Source organism: Macaca fascicularis, chromosome 3 (assembly GCF_037993035.2).
Source record: "Macaca fascicularis isolate 582-1 chromosome 3, T2T-MFA8v1.1".
In the NCBI taxonomy this organism is placed as follows: domain Eukaryota; kingdom Metazoa; phylum Chordata; class Mammalia; order Primates; family Cercopithecidae; genus Macaca; species Macaca fascicularis.
Genome location: NC_088377.1, coordinates 101,158,829 through 101,184,777, shown reverse-complemented (window position 1 = coordinate 101,184,777; position 25,949 = coordinate 101,158,829). Strand labels below are relative to the sequence as shown.

Sequence of the window (25,949 nt, the reverse complement as noted above, 5' to 3'; positions counted from 1 at the left end):
ATTCAACATCTAGCGAGGCTGAGCCATGATCCTCTCCACCTGGCACAGGACACAGAGTTTTCTCATTTAATATAGGAAGCCTGCTTCCTAGCTGCATTGCTATGAAGCTTTGTTTAGCAACACTACATATCATTTCCCATTGCAAACCAACATGTCGGAGAAAACTATAGTAGCGCTTACATTTGGCTGCTAAGAAAATAACTATAGGTCCACCACTAGACTAAGCACCAGGAGGGCAGGGGCTTTGGGGATTGCTTACTACTGTCTCACCAGCACCAAGAACAGCAGCTGGCACATAATAGGCAACTGGTAAACAATGGCAGAAGAAGAGTGGCACCAGCTAGTGTACTCCAAATCAAAGTTAATAAATTTCATAATTTTTTTAAACCAGAGAGGCATTGTGACTAAATAGCACATTCCAAATAAGAAAAGAGGGAGAGTATTTTAACATCTTGTTCGTGAAAAAGTTTTATTTCCAAACACAAAAGCAGCAAAACTGTGAATGGTAAATGTCTCCTTACAGCCATGCACTATTAATAGTCCAAAAGAATGGGATTTTCAGAAAAATGAAAGTTGGTTTTCAAAGGGAGCAAATGAAAGCTCCACTCTTTAAACCTGTAGTAGCCCGTTTGCAGGTTTCCAAGCGACCTTCTTATTGCAAACACCCATCTGGAGAGCTGGAGAGAAGAATGTGGCCACAAAGGGAAACGAAGAGTGTAAACTATAAAGGAAACAGCTGAAATCAGTTTTCTGCACTACCCTTGATTAGCTATTTTCCAGTTCTAAGAGCCCGAAGCAAAAAGAACTACAACAGCTATAAACAATAGATGCTTTGAAATAGGTTCCCTTTACATGTCAGGCAAGAGGAGATGGACCACATGTCAGCAGTCGACATCCCCATATGGAGGGGCAACTGGAAGCTGTAACAGTCTTCGGGGGAGGGGAAGGACACACAGAAACGGCTTGGCAGTGATGCTCTGTCTTAGAGGGGGTCGATGCAGCTCTTCAATACAGAACCTCTGCCCTCAGGGTGTTTGCTAGTTAACCACTGAGCTTGTTTGGATTTAAACCAAAGAGGGATGGGAGGTGGGGGTGGGGAGTAGGTCTCTAATCTGAAGAAAGAGAGCACACAGTGCCAAGAGAGCCCTGGCCCTGGCTCTGAGGAAGCCTGTGAGGAGGACTGCCATCCGTCACGTCTGTGGAGGGAAGGGGAGGGGGTGCTGGGGGGAACACCCCACCAGGAACTTGGCAAATATGTCCCTAGGACCCCACTGTACATGGAAGCAGAAGTGTGGGGTCCTGGGCATCCCCCTAGACACTGAATAGAAGTGATTGAATCATGGAACATGTGAAAAACAAAAGTGGAGAAGACAAGAGCCATATTCTTTTCTAGGTGGGCAGAGGGAGAGATCTTTGGGAAAGGGGCTTGGAAGTAGTTCTTTCTTCTCTCCCTCCAGCCACCTATCTGCCTTAGAAAGAAAAGTGAAACGGAAAGCTTTTGTCAGAGATCAGCGAACTCTGACTCCTATTAGATGCGCTTTCGCTTTGGGGATTGGTAGTAATTAACAGAGTGCTTGGTGGAGGTGTGGGGTAGGGAGCTAGTTAACTCCTTCTGGCCACTAGGGTTCTTTTAGCAAATTATTATAATAATTTAGTAAATTATTATAATGCATAAAGCGGTGCCCTAGTGACCAGAAAGGATTTGGTCTCTAGTAATAATTTGTAGACTGGAAAAATCTGACCAAATAAGAAAGGTCATTTGCTTTTTTTAAAATGCTAAAAATAGCACTGATTAATATGAGTAAATAAAGAAAGGGAGACATTATATGGACACTATTTGGCCAGACTTACAACTTTACATTTTTCCTTTTTTTTTTTTTTTTAAGCAAAAGAAAACTTTCACAAGAAGAAGGGAGAATACTAGAGACTAACAAGCTAAGTTTTCAGCATGGACAAGTCATGAACTAGAAGCAGAAAGTAAAAAATTGCATCCAAAAGCCACAAAAAGAAGAATCCTGGGAAACAAACAAATATCTGAAAAGATGTTGTCTCCCCAGAAATGCAAAGTTAAATACAATTTTGGAAAACAAGCAGAAACCTTTCAGATGTCTGGTTGAAAGTTTTAAAAAATAATCTTTAATTGAAAAATTCTGCTGTGTGTGGATGTGAAAGTATCCTTAAATTATCTTCAGGAATTGGACTATAAGGCTCAGTCAATAATAATTCCAATGCTAGAATAATTTTCCTGTTGAGATAGAAAAATGTTTGGTCTGAAGAAGGCCAAGAGAAAGCAGGAGCATGTTACCTGTATAAATCCCGTGCTACGTCGTCCTCATTGACTGCATATCCGTGGGTATCATCAGTAAAACTGAAGCCTGTGCCCACCTGCAGAAGAAATAGACAAGCAGGTATAAATACAGAGAAACACATGCCTTAGAGACCTGCAGGGAGGTCCCACACTGGAAGGCGACCTTGTTCCAAAGGCCAAGCTCAGACTTCAGATTTTTGCCATCATCTCCCCGTGCCTTTAGCCCTCCTCCCAGGAGGATGCTGAGTGCCACCTATTCTCTCTACCCCCCAAAGCCCAAACAAAACAGCAACACAGAGCTTTGCCCTGGGGTCAGCGGCTGAGCTGCCCTGGTCCTCAGTGGAGACTCTGCCAGATGTTGATTTAAGGAAGAAGAATTCATCTTTTCCATCCCCTGCTACAGTATCAAAAGATCCAAAGTTGTCTCCTCTCCCTGGAGAGTGCTTTGCTCTGTCCTGCCAAGAAGAAACTCTTAGTCGGTGTGGTGGCTCACTTTTGTAATCCCAGCACTTTGGGAGGTTGAGGCGGGCAGATCATCTGAGGTCAGGAGTTCAAGACCAGCCTGGCCAACATGGTGAAACCCGATTTCTACGAAAAATACAAAAATTAGCCAGGCATGATGGTGGGTGCCTGTAATCCCAGCTACTGGGGAGGCTGAGGCATAAGAATCACCTGAGCCTGGGAGGCGGAGATTGCAGTGAGCTGAAATCATGCCACTGTATTCCAGCCTGGGTGACTGAGCGAGACTCTGTCTCCAAAAAAAAAGAAAAAGAAAAAGAAAAAAAGAAACTCTCTAGGCTGGAGAAAAAGGTAGTTGTATGTTGTCTTCTTCTTCTTCTTCCTCCTCCTCCTCCCCCTTCTTTTCTTTATTTTCGAGAAATATGGCCATTAAGCCATTTCATCTTCAGTAGGTAAGGAGTTTTAACATAATTAAGACTAATTTTAAACTAATATTTTCTTATACCTGGAAGTTCACAGACAACTGAACTGTAAATTAAAAGAAGCAGCTACTATTTTTACGTCAACAATTTGCATAAGGAATGCACTCCCTATCTGGTATAAAGATTTTTGTGTTTTTGTTTTTGTTTTCCAAACACCCAAGGATGTTTAATTCATCTTTTATTTAAATACACAGTTGTGGACAAGGAAAATGGAAGGCTGACAAAACAAGGTGGGGGAACGAGCATGTTGACATTTTTTCCCCTTTTTTTTGTGTTCTCTTTGGACCATCTGAAAAGTGAAAGAAGTTAAAGATTTTAGTTAAGGACACAAAGATACTCCAAATCTGTAGAAGCTGATGCTAAGTTTCTCTCCTATTTTGCACCTTAATAGAACCAATATCAGAAGACCTCCCCAAGGAGAGTATCACTTTTGTCCAGAGATGAAGCATTCTGCTTGTCTTAATAAGTGAAGGAGGCCAGGAGCGGTAGCTCACACCTGTAATCCCAGCACTGTGGGAGGCTGAGGTGGGTGGATCACTTGAGGTCAGGAGTTCAAGACCAGCCTGGCCAACATGGTGAAATCCCATCTCCACTAAAAATACAAAAGTTAGCCAGGCGTGGCGGCACAAGTCTGTAATCCCAGCTACTCGGGAGGCTGAGGCAGGAGAATTGCTTCGACCTGGGAAGTGGAGGTCTCCAGTCTGGGTGACAGAGCAAGATTCCATCTCAAAAAAATAAAAATTTAGAAAAAAAAGTGAAGGAGACCCATTTTGACTTTGTATATCTATAACTCTATGTGAAAGATTAGAAGATTGTGAAAGATTAGAAGTTCTGACACTACATAATAACCCGTTATATAGGGAACCCATACTGTCAGTGAAAAGAAACAAATTCCTCCTCCTGGGTTATCTAATTCAGTGAACAGGACATCTCATAGGATTAAAAATAAGGAAACGGGCCAGGCGCGGTGGGCTCAAGCCTATAATCCCATCACTTTGGGAGGCCAAGGCAGGTGGATCACCTGAGGCCAGGAGTTTAAGACCAGCCCATCAGCCGGGCGCGGTGGCTCAAGCCTGTAATCCCAGCACTTTGGGAGGCCAAGATCACGAGGTCAGGAGATCGAGACCATCCTGGCTAACACGGTGAAACCGTCTCTACTAAAAAAAATACAAAAAAATAGCCGGGCAAGGTGGCGGGCGCCTGTAGTCCCAGTTACTCGGGAGGCTGAGGCAGGAGAATCACTTGAACCCAGGAGGCGGAGCTTGCAGTGAGCTGAGATCCGGCCACTGAACTCCAGCCTGGGCGACAGAGCGAGACTCCGTTTCAAAAAAAAAAAAAAAAAAAAAAGGACCAGCCTATCTAATATGTGAACACCCCTACCCCCCCGCTCCCATCTCTACTAAAAATACAAAAATCAGCCAGGTGTGGTGGCAGGTGCCAGCTACTTGGGAGGCTGAGGCAGGAGAATCGGGTTGAACTGGGGAGGCGGAGGTTGCAGTGAGCCACCAGCCTGGACGACACAGCAAGGCTCCGTCTCAATAGAAAAAAAAATGAGGACATGAGAGAAGGCAGCAAGGAAAACTGCCAAACTCTGATATGATTATATATGTTAACAGAATAACTAAATCTCAAAATGGTTTTAATTTCACAGATTAAATTCTATTTTGAAAAGGAAAAACTAAATCTATTTTTTTAAATGTACTTAATAAAAAGGAAAAAGTAAAAGACAGGAGAGGCCAGCACTGACAGCTCACAGGGTCATCCCAGACTTACTGGATTGTCAATGTAAAGCATGGAGAGCGTTGTGGTCCAGGGGAAGTCTCTGTCACGCACTGTGAAAACAGAGAAGAGGGGTGAGACAGAGTGGACAAGCATTCCACCGACGCCTCACAGCGGTCAGAAGCCCAACACACTCCCCGGTCCTCGTGAGCTGTTGGTGTCCCCTCTAACATGCTTCATACTGTCATAGTGGGGAACAGGCACCTGCACCTTTACCCTCTCCACTCCTCTCCTTCACGTTCCCCCAGCCCAGAGCGTTTCCACACCTGAGATAAAGCTTGGAAACAAAACCCAACGAAAGCTTGGAACATGAAAAAACACCCACCAACCACCTCTGCAATAATATCCGTATGTCCAATTAAATCAATCATCCTTAAGGCTCCATCTCTTGAAGAGAACTACTTCAACAAAACTGGCACATAAGCCTTTATACTGAGTCACAAACTGGCTCACACTCCAAATTCTGACCCAGGGGAAAGAAAACAAAACTAAAAAAAAAAATGAGATGAAGGTAAACTTAGTGACAGCCAGATGTTGCTCTTTATCCTTCCTCCACCTCAGCCCCCACCTGGAATAGCGTCTTGCTTCCAAGTTATCAGATCCTAAGTGTGACTGAACCACAAAGTGTGTAGTTCATGTGAGTAATTAGGAATATAATTCCACCCATTAGTCCCCTGCAAAGAACTGTCCCAAATTGTAATAAATACCAACTGTTCTGCAAACCCAGAATGCTTGAGTCAGCAGCAGACTGCAAGAAAGCGGATTAGAACTTTTCACCCAAATTTCAAGGGAGACAGCAGCCCAGTCAGGACACAGCCCTGAGGCTCCTCCTTCTCGGATGGACATTGCCAGAAAGTTGTGTTTTGGTAATCCGGAACAGTTAAGCTAGTCCTAGTGGTTCCGTGTTTACTCTAAATTAGTTTTGGAGCAGATATGAGGCTCAGATGAAAGATTCTATAGGAAATATAGTGCAAGGGATACTTACAGGTCATGTTACTTGTGACAACATAAGGCCCATGTTCCACAAAGAGTCCAAACATGGATGAACCTCCTGGCCCACCCTGTAGCCAGAGAACTACTGGGGCATCTTCTGGCTGTATCTAGAGGAAACAATAAAACCAGTGACCACACAGAACATTCACTAAGGCTACAGAACACACACAAGTAAACTTACCCAAATCCTCTCTGTGTTACAGGGCTGTGACTAAATCCCATGAAACCTCCCCAGACCTCAGTAACCATTCGCCGCTATAAGCAAAGTACTGATCATCTTTGGTTCTGTGAATGAGACTGTGCCTCATATGCTGGTGTCTTCTTGTCATGCAGTCAAGTCTTTTCCCACCAAGAGACAGAAAGCCCCTTAAATGTAGATGCTTGGCTTGTGCATGCTGCCAGACACCTAGCATACTGCCTAGGGCATGGTTATATTTTTTTTAGCTGTTTAAACTAAAAAAGGGACTCTTTAGGACTCTTCCATTTAACACGCATATTCCCAACAGAGGCACAACAAAGAATCCATTCTCAGCGACACTTTCCCTTCTGCACTGAGAGCCCAAATGCCTTTCTGATTTTATTCACTAAGAACATGTTCATAGCTGGGCACGGTGGCTCACGCTTGTAATCCCAGCACTTTGGGAGGCCGAGGCAGGCGGCCATCAACTGAGGTCAGGAGTTAGAGACCAGCCTGGCCAACATGGTGAAACGCTGTCTCTACTAAAAATACAAAAAATTAGCCGGGCGTGGTGGTGCACACCTGTAATCCCAGCTACTTGGGAGGCTGAGACAGGAAAATCGCTTGAACCCTGGAGACAGAGGTTGCAGTGAGCCAAGATTGTGCCACTGCACTCCAGCCTGGGTGACAGAGCAAGACTCTGTCTCAAAAAAAAAAAAAAAAAAAAAAAGAATGTTCATAGGGACAAGGACAACTTCATTCAACATCATGGAAAATGAGGAGGAGCAGACAGGCCCCAGGGGCCTTTAGCCAATGCAAATAACAATGACGAATCCCTGAACAAGGTACAGATTTATTTAGGAGATGTGGGAGACATGAACTAGAAAGGGGTATTGGCAGGGCTGTGAGGTTGAAAATGAGCTACTGGCCGTAGTGTCAATACCATCACCTTCAATGACAGAGACTTTTTCAACTATTTCATTCAATGTGTATTTACTGAGCACCCATTAAGGGCCAGGCACAGTGCGGGGAGCTAGGTACACAGAACAGTGAGTGAAGAAGAAAACCCATGTCCTCTTGGAACTTAGAATTGCGTGGGCAATATAGGCAGTAAGTAAAAAATAAAGACAAGGCTGGGCATGGTGGCTCACGTCTGTAATCCCAGTACTTTGGGAGGCCGAGGTGGGTGGATCACCTGAGTTCAGGAGTTCAAGACTAGCCTGAAACATGGCAAAACCCCATCTCCACTAAAAATTAAAAAATTAGCTGGGCATGGTGGCGGGTGCCTATAATCCCAGCTACTCAGGAGGCTGAGGCAGGAAAATCCCTTGAACCAGGGAGGCGGAAGTTGCAGTGAGCTGAGATAGCACCACTGTACTCAAGCCTGGACAACAAGAGTGAAACTCTGTCTCAAATAAATAAATAAATAAATAAAGACAATGATTAGAGAGTGTGAAAAAGGAAATACAGGTGATTTAAGAGTCACTGGAGGCTAAAAAGGAGGTGGTGACTAGCAAAGGCTTCAATGAGGTCTGAGGGCTGCCCTGAGCCCTGAAAGCTGAGAAGGATCCAGCCAGGAGCAGAGCCAGGGAGCAGAGCTGTGCATGAGGGAAATGACAAGGGAAACCCTCTCACCAGAACAGACCTAGAAAGGGAAGAAGGCACGGTCGCCAGGCGAATCCTCCAGAACCACCTGAAAAAAGCTCTACTTGGCTCCCCGGCTTGGCTTCCAGCAGCACCTAACAGTGGGTCCTTGCATGATGGCCTGGCTCGTTGGATGGTTAGTCAGCAAGGTTCCCCTGGCTTCAGCCCAGAATAAAATCCCGCTACCTCCGACTTGGCCTGGCTGTATAGACAAATCAAGATGTTGTTGGAAGGTCTGAGTGGATGCGTTCCATTGACCTGGATGGCGGGAGAAGGCTGAGGCAGAAGGCAAGACTGACTCAAAAGAAGGTAACTGGAATGCCACCGCCAAGACCTGCAGGAAGAGCTGAGCAGAGTTCTAACCATGGCCACAGAGGGCATAGAGGAACTTCTCTTTCCCAGTCACCAAGAGCCTGACAGAGTCTTTCACGGCTTTGGAAGGGGCACAGGGGGACCTGCTACAAGATAGGGGCTGGTAAGAATGGCCATGAGCTGGGGCACACCCTTCCTATCAGGGGCCACCTCTCGGGCTCATTCTTGAGCGTTAACAAATTAAGCGACGTAATTAAAGCCTTTGGAACAATGTCTAATGTATGATAAAAGCACAATAAATATAAATGATTATTATGACTAAGGAAACAGGTAGAAATGGTAGAAGCCCAGAGTCCTACTGGGGCCTCTGATGAGCAGGCCTGAAGCTCCAGGGGTCAGCGCAGTATTACATAATGAAGAAGCGCGGAAGCTCTTGCCCCAAACGGTTTGGATTCAAATCTAGGCTTTACTACCTACCAGTGTGAAACTTTGGGCAAGTTGCCTAAGCTCTCTGGATCTCAGTTTCCCCACCCATAAAAACGGGATCAATAGGCCAGGCACGGTGGCTCATGCCTGAAATCCCAGCCAGAGCTCAAGAGTTCGAGACCAGCCTGACCAACGTGGAAAACCCTGTCTCTACTAAAAATACAAAACAATTAGCCAGGCCTGGTGGCACATGTCTGTAATCCCAGCTACTTGGGAGGCTGAGGCAGGAGAATCGTTTGGACCCGGGAGGCAGACATTGCGGTGAGCCGAGATTGCGCCATTGCACTCCAGCCTGGGCAACAAGAGCAAAACTCCGTCTCAAAAAAAAAAAAAAAAAAAAAAAAAAGATCAATAATAGTAGCTACACTGTATGCTTGCTGGGAGGATTAAATGAATTCCTTTTCATAAACCTCCGCTTTATAGCATATGTTCTCCAAATATTACCTATTGCTATAATAGATAAACACAAGGAATTTGTAGATGGCTTGAACACAATCTATCTGTAAATGACAGAATAAGAAAGTGGGCCGTGTGGTGGTTTTTTCTCGCTCCTATAGCCCACAACTTCCCTGATCAGTTTCACTAGTTACTCCCCCTGCCTCAAGTGTTCAAATGTCTATGAACAAATCAACAGAATGAGGGTTTTGTCTCATAAGTCAAAGCAGAGGCTGGGCACGGTAGCTCATGCCTATAATCCTAGGACCTTGGGAGGCCGAGGAGGGCGGATCACCTGAGGTCAGGAGTTCAAGACCAGCCTGGCCAATATGGTGAAACCGCATCTCTACTAAAAATGCAAAAATTAGCCAGGCATGGTGGCGGGTGCCTGTAATCCTAGCTACTCAAGAGACTGAGGCAGGAGAATCACTTGAACCCAGGAGGCAGAGGTTGCAGTGAGCCGAGATCATGCCACTACGCTTCAGCCTGGGCAACAGAACAAGACTCTGTCTCAAATAATGATAATAAGTCAAAGCAGAAAAATGAAAATCAATGACGGCCTTTTAAAGCTGCTGCTTGGAAGCAGAGTGAGCCCTGGAACTGGGAGCCAGACAGGCTGTGGTTCCAGTTGGCCACATAACAGCTGTGCCATCCTGGCCCTCAGTTTCCTCATCTGTCAAATGACCATAATGCCTGCCCCACAGGATTGCTTGAAGGCTCTGAGGAGCAAACGTATATGAAATGATGTTGTAAACTCTAATGTGCTGAATAAAAATAACCAGCTTGCCCCAACCTGCCTGTGGAACTGTGTTTTTTTGTTTAAATAAGTGATTTTTATCTCCTCTCGGATTCACTCACCAGTATCACCTTCCTCTTGTATTCACTCAGCAGTAGGAGCAAATTACACACATGAGAGGTGGAAAAACAATAGGATCTGGGTGGAAGGTAGCCCCTGCTCTTCCCAGCCTCCCAGGGAATATGAGATGCTGTGAGTCCAACTGATTCCAGCGGATATCCAGCCCCACTTCCTTCCTAAACTACATGTGAACTCCTAGAAGCCGCAATGTGCTCATTAAAGTATTTTGGAGAGCTTTTCTCTTTTGGAGAGTAGTATTTTTTACTACTGCCTAGGTCCAAATCTCAGAGATTCCAATTCCCTTGGTCTGTGGGGAGGAGGCCTCATCAGTAGTTCTCAAAAGCTCCCAGGTGGTTCGAATGTGTAGGCGGGGCTGAGGTTCTGAAGGAGGATGGAGAGTTTGCCCTCTAAATATCTCAGGCCTCTGGTCTCCAGCCTGTTCTCCCCTATCCTCCACCCTATCCTCCCTTGGCCTTCCATGTCCCTTCCTATGACCTGGCACAATGAACTGGACCTGTGGACTCTCAGAAAAATAGCCTGACCCTGAGAGGCCACATTACAAAGTCAAGTCAAACACCTCAGTGCCAAACATCTTTATTATGCAACTTTGAAGCACAGGACACTGCATTCTTGGAATGCTTAAATAACAAGATCTGTGTACACACTTCCAGCCTCAGTTGACCTTGCTCCTGATTTACTTTCCTGGAGGAGGTGAATGAGGCTCAGCAACCCTGGAAGAAGCCTGTTTTTAAAGAAAAGCCCACACATACATCTTTCTACTTTGATGGGCCAACCAACCTGTGAACTAATGTCACCCTTACCTGTGATAAAATGTGAAAGTCAGATCTGGAAAATAAAGGTGTATGTGTTCAATGCCAAAAGCCCAAGAGTCAGTTGTGTCACGGCATGCAGACTTTTGTAATATGGCATCAAATGTCATGATATGCAGTATAATATTAATTATGTCCATAACAATGGCATGAGGTTATTCTGTGACAATCCTTAGGGTGATATATTCAGCTCTCAATTGTGAGAAGGCAGCCCTTCTCCTACTCTCAACTTTGGAAAGAATAAAAGACTTCCTGAACAAAACCACATTGCAATACTTAAGACTGAATGAAGAAATGACCGCTTTAATTCATCTACAGCATTACAAAATCCAGGAATTTAAAAACATTTATTATATTGAAGTTATAATTCAAAAGTGTATGAAGCAACACAACTAATGCATTTATTTTTCCAAAAGCTTTAAAATTTGGCCGGGCGCGGTGGCTCATGCCTGTAACCCCAGCACCTTGGGAGGCCGAGGTGGGTGGATCATGAGGTCAGGAGATGGAAACCATCCTGGCTAACACGGTGAAACCCCGTCTCTACTAAAAATACAAAAAATTAGCCGGGCGTGGTGGCAGGCGCCTGTAGTCCCAGCTACTTGGGAGGCCGAGGCAGGAGAATGGCATGAACCAGGGAGACAGAGCTTGCAGTGAGCCGAGACTGCACCACTGCACTCCAGCCTGGGCGACAGAGCAAGGCTCTGTTTCAAAAAAAAAAAAAAAAAAAAAGCTTTAAAATTTTTCTTAAAACTTTTTCTATTATAAAAACAGTACTTATTCTAACTAAAGGTTTTTGGTTTTTTTTCATTGAAGGTAGTTTTAAAAGCCCCTCTTCCCCGACAAATTCTATTTCCTAGAGATGATCATGGAGATGCTTATGTTAACCCTTCCAGATTTTTCTCTATGGTCCCCCTCCATACAAACACATATATACATATGCTGTAGCTATTATATATGCAATATACACACATGCTTTTTTCCAAAAATAGGATCAGGCTATACTCTAATATGCTGTATTCACTTAACAATATGTTGTGAAGATCTCTTTATATCAGTACATACCATTATTCTGCTGAACAGTATGCACTCTATGAATTTACCACAAGGTATTAATTCACTTAACATATAATGCCAACTACTCACAGGGATTGTCTAAGGCTGTGGATGCAGACCAGCTCCCACCCATGAGCAGGCAGAATACTTTATAGTTATGAGTGTGGATTCTGGAGCCAGAATGCCAAGGTTTGAATTCCAGCTATGCTATTTTAGAATTCTGTGACCTTGGGCAAGTTACTTAACTCCTCTGTGTTTCAGCATCCTCTGATTGAAAATATGGATACTATTAATGTCTATCTCCTAAGGTTTTCATGCAGTTTTAGAGTCGATATATGCACAGCACTGAGAACAGTGCCTGGCACATCTATTTAAGTGTCAGCTCTGATGATTTTTCTGCTGGTGTGGGAAGGCAATAAACAAGTAACTAAATAAATGAGTGATATGAAAGAGGAATGGAGAGACACTAGATTAAGCACTTAAAGAAGGCCTCTGGTGGTGGGGTAACATTTGAGCTGAGATCTAAAATATGAGTAATCCCCTCATACTACATATTAAAGAAGAAAATAAAACCTCTACTAATGACTTACAGGTCAGAGTCCTGCAGCAAGAACTGATGATTAAAAGGGAAGGGATAAAAAAGTTCTAAATATTAAAGAAAGAACAAAGGAATCCTAAATACTTAAGTGAGAAGTCTCCCTAGCAACAGAAGAGGGTTGGCCCGCGGGTCCCACAAACCTGGGCCCTTTATTGGAGAACAAGAAGCAACTATGGCTTTGCCTCAGAAGCCCTTTCGATGCTTCTGGCGACCCCTGGTGACCAATCCATGAACTTGGACACTCTTTCTTCAGGGTTTCTTCCAGAAGGAACGGCCCAGAAGGAGAGACGTTATCTATTCTGCCAGAATCTCTACAAAAGGGAATTTCACAATTTCTCACATTCGCAAATTCCATTGCGTATTCACAATGATGGTGAAAAATCTACTCCATGTCTTAATGGAATGTCATTCAAAGAAAGTGAAACTCATTGAAACAAAACTAGTACTAAATCCTGTCTGCCCTATTGTTCCCCAGGTTGACATACCCTCCCTGGATAGCATCACCTTTGCCCTGAGTCTTCCTTTCCACCCTCATCCTCCACCAGCCCTTATCCCCCAGGCCCTCCTTTGCATGAGAGAGAGAGAGAGAGAGAGAGAGAGAGAGAGAGAGAGAGAGAGAGAGAAAGAAATAGATAACCTCCTGCTCAGACCATATACATATCACTGAAATAGTAAGTTAATATATTGACTAGGGGGGTGCTAAAAACTTGTCAATTTCAGTACTTTAAAGAACATAATTTTTTTTTTTTTTTTTTTTTTTGAGATGGAGTCTTACTCTGTCGCCCATGCTGGTGTGCAATAGCGTGATCTCGGCACACTGCAACCTCCACCTCCCAGGTTCAAGTGATTATCCTGCCTCAGCCTCCTGAGTAGCTGGGATTAGAGGTGTGCACCACCACGCCCAGCTAATTTTTTTTGTATTTTTAGTACAGATAGGGTTTCACCATGTTGGTCAGGCTGGTCTCGAACTCCTGACCTTGTGATCCACCTGCCTCGGTCTCCCAAAGTGCTGGGATTACAGGGTGGGATTACATACCCAGCCTCATGATTCTACTGTATAAGAGGACTTTATTGGAGTGACCCTAGGAAATTTTAGGTATCTCAGCAAGTGTTAGGGCAACATTCCGGACCAGAGAGTCACTTAAAGTAGACAGGCATCTGCCAATCTTCAGGACTGGTTACATATCCGTAGCCACCCCTTTTCTCCTGTCTCCAATAAGGAATGCCATGCTTGGTTAGAGAAAACAGCAACTAAACCACTAACAGATCCACATCAACGGCACTGCTTAAGATGAGAAGTGCAATTAGTAAATTAATTAAGGCCCTCTTCACACTTCTATATGCAGAGGCTGATCATTTGCTTGGTTTAAGTAATGTGTTCTACCTTAATTGAAGTCATTAGTACCCCAAGTAAATGTCTTTAAATTCCCACAAGTATGTTTAAATGGACTCCCATTTTGCCATACAGATCCCAGTTCAGCTAATACTTCAGCTGCTACACTAATGGCGTTAATCAAGGCAGAGCTTTTTATTTAAAGCAATTAATTTTGTGACTAGAATTGTTAAAGAGGTACATAACATTTTAACTCTACACATACACACTCAACACATACACACAAGTTGCTAAAGACATTCATGTTTTTCAAAGAAATTTTATTTCAAGTGGTTGGTGTTGACCACTCACTAAATCTTCCTTTACCATGATTGCTGCCATGGTATCGTCATACAGAAAATTAATTTTTTCAAAATCTTTTTTGTTTTTTGTTTTTCAGATGGAGTCTCGCTCTTGTTACCCAGGCTGGAGTGCAATGGCACGACTTGGCTCACTGCAACCTCCACCTTCCCAGGGCAAGCGATTCTCCTGCCTCAGCCTCTGGAGTAGCTGGGATTACAGGCGCCTACCACTACCCCCGGCTAATTTTTGTATTTGTATTAGAGACAGGATTTCACCGTGTTGGCCAGGCTGATCTAGAACATCTGACCTCAAGTGATCCACCTGCTTTGGCCTCCCAACGTACTGGGATTATAGGCGTGAGCCACTGCATCCAGTCTCAAAATCCTTTTTTGTTTTGAGGCCTCCTTGTGTCATTCCCAAGTTCCCCTGACTCTCATCAAGCTTTGGCTTGTCTCACTGATTTGAACCAGCTTACACCCCATTAGAATCCTAACTTTCTTCTTCCTAACCTTTCTACCTGGCTCATTCCTTCATGAGATAGTTATGGCTGTTCTGTTTGTGTCTCCTACCAGAAACTTATACTTTATAAGGAATAGGGAAGTGGGCGGATGCGGGGAGGTGTGGAGAAGACACCTTACTTTCCCTTCTTGATGGAAAAGTTAGCTACTTTCTGTCTATGTTATTTCATTTCCACAAAGGAAATCGGGCATGCAAAAGTTTCTGCAGAGTGTTCAAATATACCTATGGGTGGTGATCTATAACATCACCTTTAGCTACTGTCTTTTTATTTTGTCTCTGATACCCTCTATTCTTCTATATCCCTGATGCCATTAAGTACGTAGCAAAGAGAAGATAAACAGAATCAGTTTGAAGAAGACAATTATCTGCGATCTCCAAATCTTTGCTGCGTTGCTGGTGGATTTGTATCCACCTGTGTTAGATATATTTTGAGACATATTTTAATAAATCTGTCCAGTCCATGTCCCCTTCGCTAAGAACTGAGTCTCCATTCATCCATGGCTAATACCCAGTACCTTCAGTCTTAGCTGATTGGACCAAGGAAGAAGATGTAAGCCAGACTGTGGCAGCCATGGGTGCTAGTTAATCTCTGTTGGCTACATGATGCAAGGAAAGGTAAACTTGGAAATGAAAGGTTGGTCATACTTGGTCGAGTGCTTGGAGAAGCAAAGCATGTTGATCTGCCAAGGGAGAAGAATGAAGCACAGATGAGGCAATCCTGCGGTCTCAGACAGAATAGGGCTGAGACAGAAAGACTGGCTGCCCTGCCTCCTAAGACTTTGCTATTACTCGTTTCTTAGGCCAGACCACAAGTCCAGCCCGTGGTGTCTCAGGGCTGGAGAAAGATTTAGAATGGTACCTGCATCAGTTAAGGCCCAATCAGAAGTCAGAAACCACAGAGTCATTTTAATTTTTTATTTAATTTTTTTTTTTTGCCTGGAAATATTCACCTTTAATTCTGTTACAAGTTCCAGTGTTTACTCTGGCCCCAGCCAGTCATGGGTATCAGACACCCCTGGGCAAAAGTGAAGATGAAACACCAGGGGGGCCTGCTCTCCCACAGCCACATCCTCAGTGCTGGCCAAAGACCGGCATGCTGGGTAGGCTTCTTATGTCCACTAAGGAACAGGGAAATGTTAATATCTAGAAGTATTCGTTATAACGGGACTAAACATACATATATAAAGAGAACTCCAAACAATGCCCTGGGCCAGGGGGAGTGCTCGCAGATGGACCTTATGGTGGGGAGGGGACCCTTCCCAAGGCTGCTGTCCAGGCCTCGTTGGAGAAGGTATGGTTGCAGCCCTCTGAGTAGCTGAGAAGTTCACTGGGTTCCCTGGTCCAAAGCTGGCCAACCATCCTTGGGTAATAGGAACAGGTAGGCTGTGACTGGCAGGTGGACACAGAGAAAGACTCAGGAGGCTAGGAGCCTGCTTGCCTGAGGGGTGGCGCACAGCCTGGAGTGCACAGTGTCTACACTGGGAGCGCCGAGGGAACAACCCTCTGGGGCGCAAATGGCTGAGCTAGTGAGAGGGCTGCAGAGAGAGCAGGGCTATCGGGGGTCTGCTCACCGGCAAGGCCTAGGGTGTATGGTGTTCACACTGGGAAGGCCACAGCCGGGTGATCACCTGGACAGAGCCAGGGATATCATCTTGCTAAGAGTCTTGGTGGTCTGGGTGCATAGCTAAGAGAGAGTGCCACTGGATATCCCCACCCCCTACCTCAACACACTGCTAACAGACTAGGCAGTGGACCAAGAAAAATCGAAAGGCAGGACATAGAAACAGAAAGAGAAGCCAAATTCCGCCTGCAGTGTCTCTCCAGCACCCTCTACTGACAAAGCTTAACATCGTGCTTGCTGCATAGGAGAAATGCTGAGAGCTCTATTATGGCAGAACAGGGAAGAGGGTAGAATTGGAGCTGAGAGGCAAAAAAAAGAAAAAAAAAAATTGGAAGTAGCTGGCATAGTAATCCTCACTCCTTATGTCCTTATCCTTCCTCCAGGTTAAGGAGTATATGCTAGTTGTCACAAGATATCACAGCCACAGCCTAAAAGTACAAGACAAGAAGCTATATTAGTTATCTAATGCGACACAACCTCTCTCCAAAACTTAATGGCTTAAGACAACAATAATAATTTTTGATCTCTCGGGATTCCCGTGGGTCAGAAATTTGAGGGTGTCTGGCTGGGCAGTTCTGGCTCAGGGTCTCTCATGAAACTGTGGTCAAGGAATCAGCCACAGCTGCAGTCATCAGAAGGCTTGACTGGTACTAGATGAACCTCTTCCAAGGTTGGTACCCACTGGAGGGTGGAGGCCTCACCTCCTCTCCACAGAGGCTCAGCTATGGGGCTGCTTGAGTGTCCTCCCAATACGGCATCCTCTCCTCAGAATGACGGACTCAAGAGACCAAGGCACAAGTAACATTGCCCTTTATAATGTAGCCATGGAAGTCAAACACCATCATTTCTGCTAGCATGTTGGTCACAAAGCCAGCCTTGATTCAGCAGTGGAGGGGACTGCCCAAGGGCACATACGCCAAGAGATGAAGAGGACTGGGGACTAGCCTGAAGGCTGGCTACCACACAGGCCACACGTTCAAGGGCTCCTTCATTCAATCCACATCCTGATTTGGAGTTATTGGATGTTTTTATACTTAACTATAGAACCACAGAATGTAATGCTGGGATGGAGCCTTAGCAATCCAATAGGTTTAACATCTTTATTTCTATAGGAGAGAACTGAGGCCCAGAGAATACGAATGCCATCTCCCAAGTTATACAGCCGGGAATCACAGACTTGGAATTAGAATCCCTGTATCCAAACCTCTAGTTCTCTTTTCCCAAATTCCAGCCCACTGACTCGCTGCACTGGGACCGCTGTGGAGCACATTGCAAACACTGATCCCTGGGTCCTCTCCAGATCTGCAGAATCAGAATCTATGCTGGGTGCAGCTAGACAATGAGCTGGGAGATCTGTCATATTTCCAAAGCTCCCCAGGTATTTCTGATGAGCAGCAGCACATTTGGGAATTCCTATCCTCTTCCACATTAACTGTGTTACCGGAGAAGTTCAGATGTGCAGATGAGGGAGTGTACATGGCACCATGCTGAAGTATGGTGGGGCCTGATTCCACGCCTTAACCCCGAGGATAGGCTGTTCTGTTGGCTTCCAGGCACTTTTGGGACATGCTCTTCTACTGCCAGAGAGAACACCTTTTGTTTTGGACCAGGAGCATTAGAGTGGTTCATTTTCCCTCCAATTGACTGCTGATTCAAGGGTATTGTGCTATCTGATCATCCTAGTATCTGATTCAGCAGGGCCCAGCCTGTAGGATCCTGAGCGGGAGTCCTTCTCACAGGTTGCCCCGGCACCTCACGGGCCTCACCAATGTGATCCTGATCTTTCACAGACACTAGATTCTCAAATCCAGGAATCTGGGCCTTTCCTCTTGGCCTGAGGATCAAGGTGGGGTTCTCTGTAAAGAGGCCTGGGCCTGACTCTAAATGCCCCAGGTTTTGGCTCCACGGCATTTGAGGTAACTGATCTGAAGGTTTTGGCTAAATGTGTCCAATGAATTATCTATGTTCCTATATCTATAAGATAAAGTCATACTAGCAATTTTTTTTTTTCCAATGAGAAGGATGCTGACTTTAAAGAGTAATAATCTCTATGTCTTTTTTATCTTCTTCAGTGAGAAAAATCCCAGTTTCACTTAGTAATTTCCTGACCTGGTAGCAATGAATCCACCTTGATGGCTGGGGTTCAGGTTCTTCTAATTCAGAATTTCCCTCTAGTTGCTGTCATCTTTAACCCCTCAAATTGTGACCCGCTTAGTTCTTGACATTATTTGTGTTAATAATTTAAAAAGTAATAATAACCATAATAATCATAATCATAATGAAATAATGACAATAGCAACTATAGTTACTATGTTTTAGGTACCACTCTAATGCTTTCCCCTATTATCTCTTCTGTCTCAAAACCATTGCCAAGTAGGTATTCTGATCCCCATTTTAAAATGAAGAAACCAGTGCTCAGAGACACTAAGAAATGTCCCCAAGGTCACCTTTAGCATAAGTAGTGAAGCCAATATTTCTATCCAAGCCTGACTTACTGAAGAGACTGTACTTTCAGCCACTATACTCAAGTGCCTTCCACGGCTCGTTTTCTCTAGATCTAACACATGACGGCCAAGATCAAGGATTTCCACATCAGAGGCCTAATTTTACATTCCAGTTCTGCCAATTTCTAGTTGAGTAACTCAGGGCTGATTATTTAATCTCTTCATCTATAAAATGAGGATAACAATGCCTTCTCATGGGGTTCGGGTAAGGATTAGATAAGAAAATGCACAGTGCCTAGCACATAGTCAGTGTTCAATTACCAGCAGCTATAACTGCTACATTTCTGCTGGTTTCCTTATACTTTTTATACCATACAAAATGCGTACTCCTTTCTCTTGCAGGTTGTATTCCCACCGCACACCAATTTCAAGTTCTGGAATTTATTCTGTTCTGATTTGTATACAATAACAGGGCAGTCTCAGAGCAATAACAGGAAAACAAAACTAATTTGAGAAACAGCATCCCCCCCCCAAAAAACACTCGGAGGATATGACAAGTGTGGCATCCTTCCTGGATCTCTTATTTTCTCTACCTTCAGTTTTTTAAAGGGGTCATTTCTCCCTGGTGACAATATCAGCTGCTTCCCTATGATAGACAATGAACTGATATCTCTGCCAAATACAAAGGACTCCCCCCGTCTCAGTGACCACTGCTTCTTCTTGTCACACCTGCTTTATCTCCTTCACCCAAACTGGTGTGACTCCAAAATTTATAGCCAGAAGCCTCAGCTATCTGGCTCTGCATGTGGGCTTCCTGGTAAGAGGTCTTGGAACAATCTATCTTGGCTGCCACATGGTGGTACCCATCTGTGGATACCGTTTTTTCATCTCTGCCCTTCTTGTCCTGAAGCTTCATCTATCACTTTCACTAGAACACTATGTACTTAAAGGCATTCTTTCCCGTTGTGTCTCCTGGGATCATCTTAGGTTGTGTTTGTGGCTACAGTACTGGACTCAAAAGAACATAACCTGGTCAGGGGATGCACAGCTAGGTTTTCATTTAATTAAGGGGAAAAAACGAAACCCAGCAGTCCAGTCATTGTTTAATGAAGGGGGTTTTCAGACCTCAATCTGGCAACCAGTAGAGCATGCAAACTAAACTCCTTTCCCTGAACAGGTTTATGGTGCCAAAGCACCACCTACATTCTAGACACAGCTGTTCACCTGACCAGAGGCAACCTGAGAAAGAAAAAAACTGGGTTTTTGCTTTGTTTCCATCTGATCTCTTCTCTCACCCTTAGTTCCTGTTTTTACAAATCTGGATCATTACCAAAGAAGACAACATTCAGAAGGTAATAAGGAACTGACTGGTGTCATAAACAAGTAACAAAGCAGAAGAGAAAGTAAGGAATTGGTATTTTCCAGCTAGAGTGGGGGAGGAGGACGAGAGTGGAAAGAAGATGGGGAAGCAGTCCTAACAGGTCTTAGAGAATCCGCAAGCTGGATTAGGGAAGCCGACCTCCACAGGCTGCATTGGTTTCTTCACTTCCCTCATTTCAACCCTCAACATGGGCAACACATCACCTCTGTCTGGGTTTGGCTGCTCTAGGCATTTCTTTCTGATAAAAAGTGTGTTGGTCACTTTCCAGCCAGGAGCTTCAGGCAGAGGGTAGTGGCCCATAGGCTGGAGTGATGGTTTCACAGAGCATGGTTCACTTGGTAATTCTGTAACCTGCTGGCCTCTGCCAATTTACAAGTCAGAATCTCTGGGGGAAGTCAGAGAATTCTTGTATGCAATAACATGTAAGAATCCCTGAGATAAAACATATTGAGACTCAATAATCTAGGCAAATTTTCAAGTATCCATTTTGTGCAGAATAACAACTCCCTAAAGATGTTTGTGTCTTAATTCCTAGAATATGTTAGGTTACAGGGCAAAAGAGAATTCAGGTCGTAGATGGAATTAAAGTTGCTAATCAACTGGCCTTAAAATGGGGAGATTATCCTGGATTATCCAGGTGACCCAAATGTCATCATAAGAGTCCTTTTAGAAGACAGAGGTACAAGACAAGAGTCAGAGAAGGAAACATGACCATGGAGATTATGTGATGTGAGAAGGATTCAGGCTGCCTTTGTAGGCTTTGAAGCTGGAGAAAGGGACCATGAGCCAAGGAACGTGAACAGCCTCTAGGCACTGCAAGAGGCAAGAAAAGAGATTCTCCCTTAGAGCCTCCAGAAGTACCACAACCCTACTGGTCCTTGATTTCAGCCCAGGGAGACCCATGTCAGACTTCTGACCTGCAGAATTGTGAAATAAAATGTGCGTTGTTTTAAGACACTAAGTTTGTGGCAATTTGTTATAGCAGCAAGAGAAAACTAATATAAACAGGTTACTGCAGATAAATGACTGCATTCAATGGCATCAATAGATATGATATATAAAATGCACACACACAGAATGTTTCTGAAAGGCATAAAGTTTAAGAGACTGCAGGCCTGTTATCCACCCTCCTCCATCCTGCTCTGTGCCCTGTTAGGCAGACCTCTATGGGCTAAACTACCCAACTCCACCCGGCTCCCAGTTGGGCTCTACCCATGGGAGGCACCAGCAAGAGACTGGAGGGTGCTCAGGCTCCAGTGCTGACCTTGCACTTGTATGACCCTCAGGGTGAGTGTCTCCTTACATCTGACGCTCTAGGCATCTCGCTTGCCTCACTCAACAGGAACAATGATGAAGAAAGAAAAAGCCCTCTCTAGGGTCCAAGAAACCCTTCTAGAGAAGACAGGCTGACGGCTACTGTGAGCCCAACCACAAAGGATCTGGAATTCTTCACCATTTCTGACATGCCCCAACCTGACCACATCCCACCACAGGCTGCTCTGGGGTGAACTATGTCAAGAGGCCATGTAGTTGAGAAAGCAGGAAAGAAACGTCAAGAAAATATAACTCAATAGTACCAAGAGAAACAATGTAACTTGAAAACAACCCTGGATTAAGCAATTTACTCAGTTACTATAGATGCAACCCAGCTATATGCAAATCAATGCAAATATAAACAACACCCTCCATAGGGATAGCTTTTTCTTTGCTTTCTCTAGCCTCTAAAACAAATCCAATTTGGAGGATGAAAATAGAAAATTACGCTGCAGTGGAATAAGATTTGTTTATGCATCTCAGCACTTCTACCAATACCCGCAACAGCACCCCTAAGCTAAAAGTGTCTTGTTCATACAGAAGAAAGGCATGATTTAGAGGTGAATGACATAGGATTGGTGAAGTAGAAAAGCATACCCACCTCTGTCTATAGAGATCTGGGAAAGTGATGGCCTTTCCTGCCAGAAACCTTTCTACATCAGCAATCCTCCCACTCTTCTTCTGTCTGAGTTCAGTTCTGTCTCCTCTGTGGCCCCACAGCACAGAATATGCTCAATAAGTGGGTACTGAGTGCATGAAGGAGTCCACAGACAGGGCAGTCATACAAGGCCACGGCTGACTAGATAGAAACATACTTTGCCATGCATTACCTGTTAACTTCAGGAATCTCCCTACTTCTTATCCCCCTTGGGCACCCCCCACCCATTCCCGCCCTAAGTATTTTTAGAACAAAAATACAACAAAACGATAGGAAGAAGACTGTGGCAGGAAGAAGGTGGTAGTATTAACACTCCAAATAAGGCTGCAAGAAATTTAGAAGCTGGACACTTCCCACTCCCGCCAAAAACATTTGTTTCCTGCCCATAAATAGAAACACCATGCAGATTTGCTTATTTTTAGAAAAAAAAAAAAAAAAAAATCTTATTTTTAGAAAAAATCTACGAGATTTTTTTTAAAGACTTGTAGGTCAGTAGGCTAACATTTCTACCCTCAAACGGCAAGCCAGCTCTTGAACACTGGTGTTCTTTCTGTTGGGCGTCTACCTGAGCCGGGAAGAACCAGAAGAAGAGGTTGCTGTTGTAAGTCTTATTCACGGTGAGGAAGCCGGCATAACTCTTCACGTTCAGTCCTAGGAAAGGACTGACCAAACTCAATTCTTTTCCTAGTGGGAGGGAAAAAAAAAATTTACTCAGGGATTATAGAAAACAACAACAACAACAACAATGTGAGCCATCTATCTCAGTCTGGATGAAATGAAGTGATTAGATAAGCTAAAAGGGGATTGGTATGAAAGGTAGTTCCTTCAACAAATTCCAGCCTGCCCCTGGCCAGTCCCACATAGTCCACATTTCACAATTTAGCCAAGGATACGTGAAAGTTGTAAGTCTTTGGGGAGGGGTGACCAAATATATTTTACAAGCTGTGATAAGGTTGTTTTTAAAGTTCTCTTAAAAAGAAGAAAAGAAAATCTCCTATCATCACACCTTGCATAAACCAAGGTGTTCACCCTGGGCCACATGGAAAGGAGCAGGATAAAGTAAACTGACCTGAAACAGTGGGGTGCAAGAGTAACAATGTGGTGAAGCAGCTCTCGGCCTCACCCCAAGGAGGCCGGTGTTCTTCACGATCTTGTTTTCATGAAGGCAAAAAGGCTGTCACATCTACTAAGAGGAGTGGGTCGAGGCATATGGGAGTGTGGGCGGCTGTGGACAGTGGGGAGACTGGGGGTGACCTCATGGCTACTCAGGGGGAACCAAACAGGACAATGGGGCAGTTGTGGAGGCCAGGGGTCCTGGCTTTCTTATGGCACCACTGGGACAGGCACAGGGAAGGAGTAATTGGGGATGCTTAGATGGCCAAGGATGCCCAGGAGTAAAGAATGCTACCAGGAGCTGACATTTACAAGGCCACATTACCAGGGCTTTTACATGATGTGGGAAGTATAATTCTCATTCCCACTTTAAAGATAAGAAAGCTGAAGCACAGAGAGGTTAAGTGACTTGCCTGAGGTCACACAGCTAGTAGAGGAGAGGCTGGGATTAAACCGAGCAGTCAGGCTGTAGAGTTTGTTCCTTCCTCCAGGGCTTTCAACTAGAGTGAGTCAGAAGGTGCAGGTGGCAGGGAGTGGGAAAGGCAGTAGTGGTCAGGAAGGGAGTGGCAAAGGAACAGAAAACAGCAGAACGTGGTGGGGAAGTAAAATGGAAAATCTGGGCGAAGGAGAAGAATCCTTTAGTGGTGACAAAGAATGTGTCCCCATTAGGAACTAATCACGCAAGAAAAGCGATGTAGGTCTGAGCCATATTAAGTTGGAGACTGGTTAGTAGCTTAGGAAGCTTGACTCCTCACATGCCATCAACTAAAGATGCCTTTGGTGGTAGGTGGAGTCCTTAGACTCTGGAGGGCTAATTGTTAGCATCTCTTCCCAGCTCAGCATTCAGAGACAACATTGATAGGATAAAATAAGCCAAGGTGACAATATTTACACTCAAGGGAATAGATGCTATAAGTCAGGGTCCTGACTCCAAGGGCTGGTTGCTAAACTTTTACCAGCACACTGCTGTTTTGGGACCACTAGCTCCTCTTTTAAAAGAGGCATGCCTCTTAGCCGAGCATGGTGGCAGTGCTTGTAGTCCCAGCAACTTGGGAGGCTGAGGTGGGAGGATCACTTGAGCCCAGGAGGTCAAGTGATCATGCCACTGTACTCCAGCCTGGATGACACAGCAAGACCCTGTCTCAAACACAAACATATATATAGGCATGCTTCTCAAAAGGAAAACCTCTCATCTAGACCACACGGTTCCTTTGCTGATCCTAGCACTCCTATCGACCAGCTGGTGACCCTCTTATTTAACCTCCCTGTACTTCAGTTTCTCCTCTGTGGAAGATGGACTGCCCGTGGGCCACCTGGATTAAAAGAGCCCCACATGTAAAACCTATAGAAAGAAGCTGGCAGGTAGGGAGCAGAATTACTGTTGCTATCTGTGAAATGCACCTGCTGATTAGGAACAGGGAGCACCTCTGAGCAGAGGAGGTCGTGGCGACAAAGGAAAGGTCTCAATAGGTGGTCCTTGAGGGTCCTGTTAGGCCAACACAATAGGAGAGCATGGGTTTCCTAGCCTGACAGAGCTGGGTTTGGAATCCTAACTAGATTAGGACTCCCCAGCAAGTTGCTCCATCTCTCTGAGCCTCTTTCCTTTTATGCAAAATGTAAATACTGATTCTGCTACCCCGGGCTTTCTGTGAGGATCAAACAACAAAAATGCATACGAACCCTTAGCCTAGCACTACATATAAAATAAGGGTTCAGTCAACTGGAAGCAAAAGTTATAATTAGCCTTTGGCCACTCCAAGTGAAGTCTAGAAGAATTTCCCTTTTCTGGCTCAGCCTGGTGCTCCCAGGGAAGTCTGCTTAATGCAACCTCTGTAGGTCTTCCCATTCTGTTCCCAATGAGGTCTATCCCTCCTCCATCAGAAAAAAAAAAAAGCAAAAGAAAAAGAGAGAGGGGAGGATCTTATGAGAAAGAAAAGGGAGGTGTTCGGGGAAAGTAGTTTTTGCCGCTCCTCCCCTCCCACTCTTCCCACCATCTGTCTTTTTTCTTCTCCCCTTCTTCACTTCCACTCTTAATTAGCCTACAGAAAGATCACCCCCCAGGGCTGGGCAGCTTTTAAAATGCTTTTGAAATATTTTTAGCAGAACTATTAATCTTCTCAAAATCATACAGAGATACTAGCCCCCTCCCCACCCCCCGCAAAAAAGGAGAGGAGAGAAGTAAAAACTGTGGATCGGAAATGAGTGAGATGTGGACCACAGAGAGGTAAATGGGAAGAAGAGGATTTGAGAAAGAAGACAGAAAAAAGTGAGAAAGGTCCAAGTATAATGAGAAAAAGAGAAAATATATAATAGAAAGGAGCTGGAGGGAATGGAACAGAGGAGAGGATGATTGAATCAATTTATCTCTCCCAAGACCAGCACCCCACAGGGTCCATGGACTGCTCTCAAATGATTCAGATGTTCACCCATCCCTCCCTTCCCGAGGATGCCAAAGTAGCTTCTCTGCTACCTTGTACTTGCGTATATTTCAGACCTTCCCTCCTAGGTCAGGAGGTTGGGAGGTGGGGAATTTGTCTTCTTTAACTTTGCATACCTTGGGACTTGGCATGCTGATTTACACCCCTAAGACATTCAATAAATACTTTTTAATGAATGAATGTTAACAAATGAATGGATGAACGAGTCAACAAATGAATGAACTAAAACAAGCCCCACTGACAATGCACTAAGACTAGCTCGTTTCTATAAAAACCTCCTAAGGCAGACCTTGTTAAGAGAGCTAAAGAAATTTAGAACTTTTCTCTAGCCCATAAAAAAAGTTTTGCCCTGTTTCAAATTTTTTTTTTTTTT

The 25,949-nt window shown here is 44.5% G+C and overlaps 1 protein-coding gene across 17 annotated transcripts in view; it reads right to left on the bottom strand.

Moving 5' to 3' along the window:
- The window catches only part of CPVL (carboxypeptidase vitellogenic like), a 205,306-nt gene that overhangs the window by 99,602 nt on the left and 79,755 nt on the right, over nt 1-25,949 (bottom strand). For all 17 annotated transcript variants that reach the window (XM_065542167.2, XM_074035303.1, XM_065542165.2 and 14 more), the window contains 4 exons: nt 22,591-22,709; nt 6,014-6,128; nt 5,023-5,081; nt 2,306-2,385 (listed from right to left, as the gene is read on the bottom strand). In XM_065542167.2, the coding sequence (XP_065398239.1) occupies nt 2,306-2,385; nt 5,023-5,081; nt 6,014-6,128; nt 22,591-22,709 (373 nt within the window). The remainder of the gene's footprint in view (nt 1-2,305; nt 2,386-5,022; nt 5,082-6,013; nt 6,129-22,590; nt 22,710-25,949) is intronic.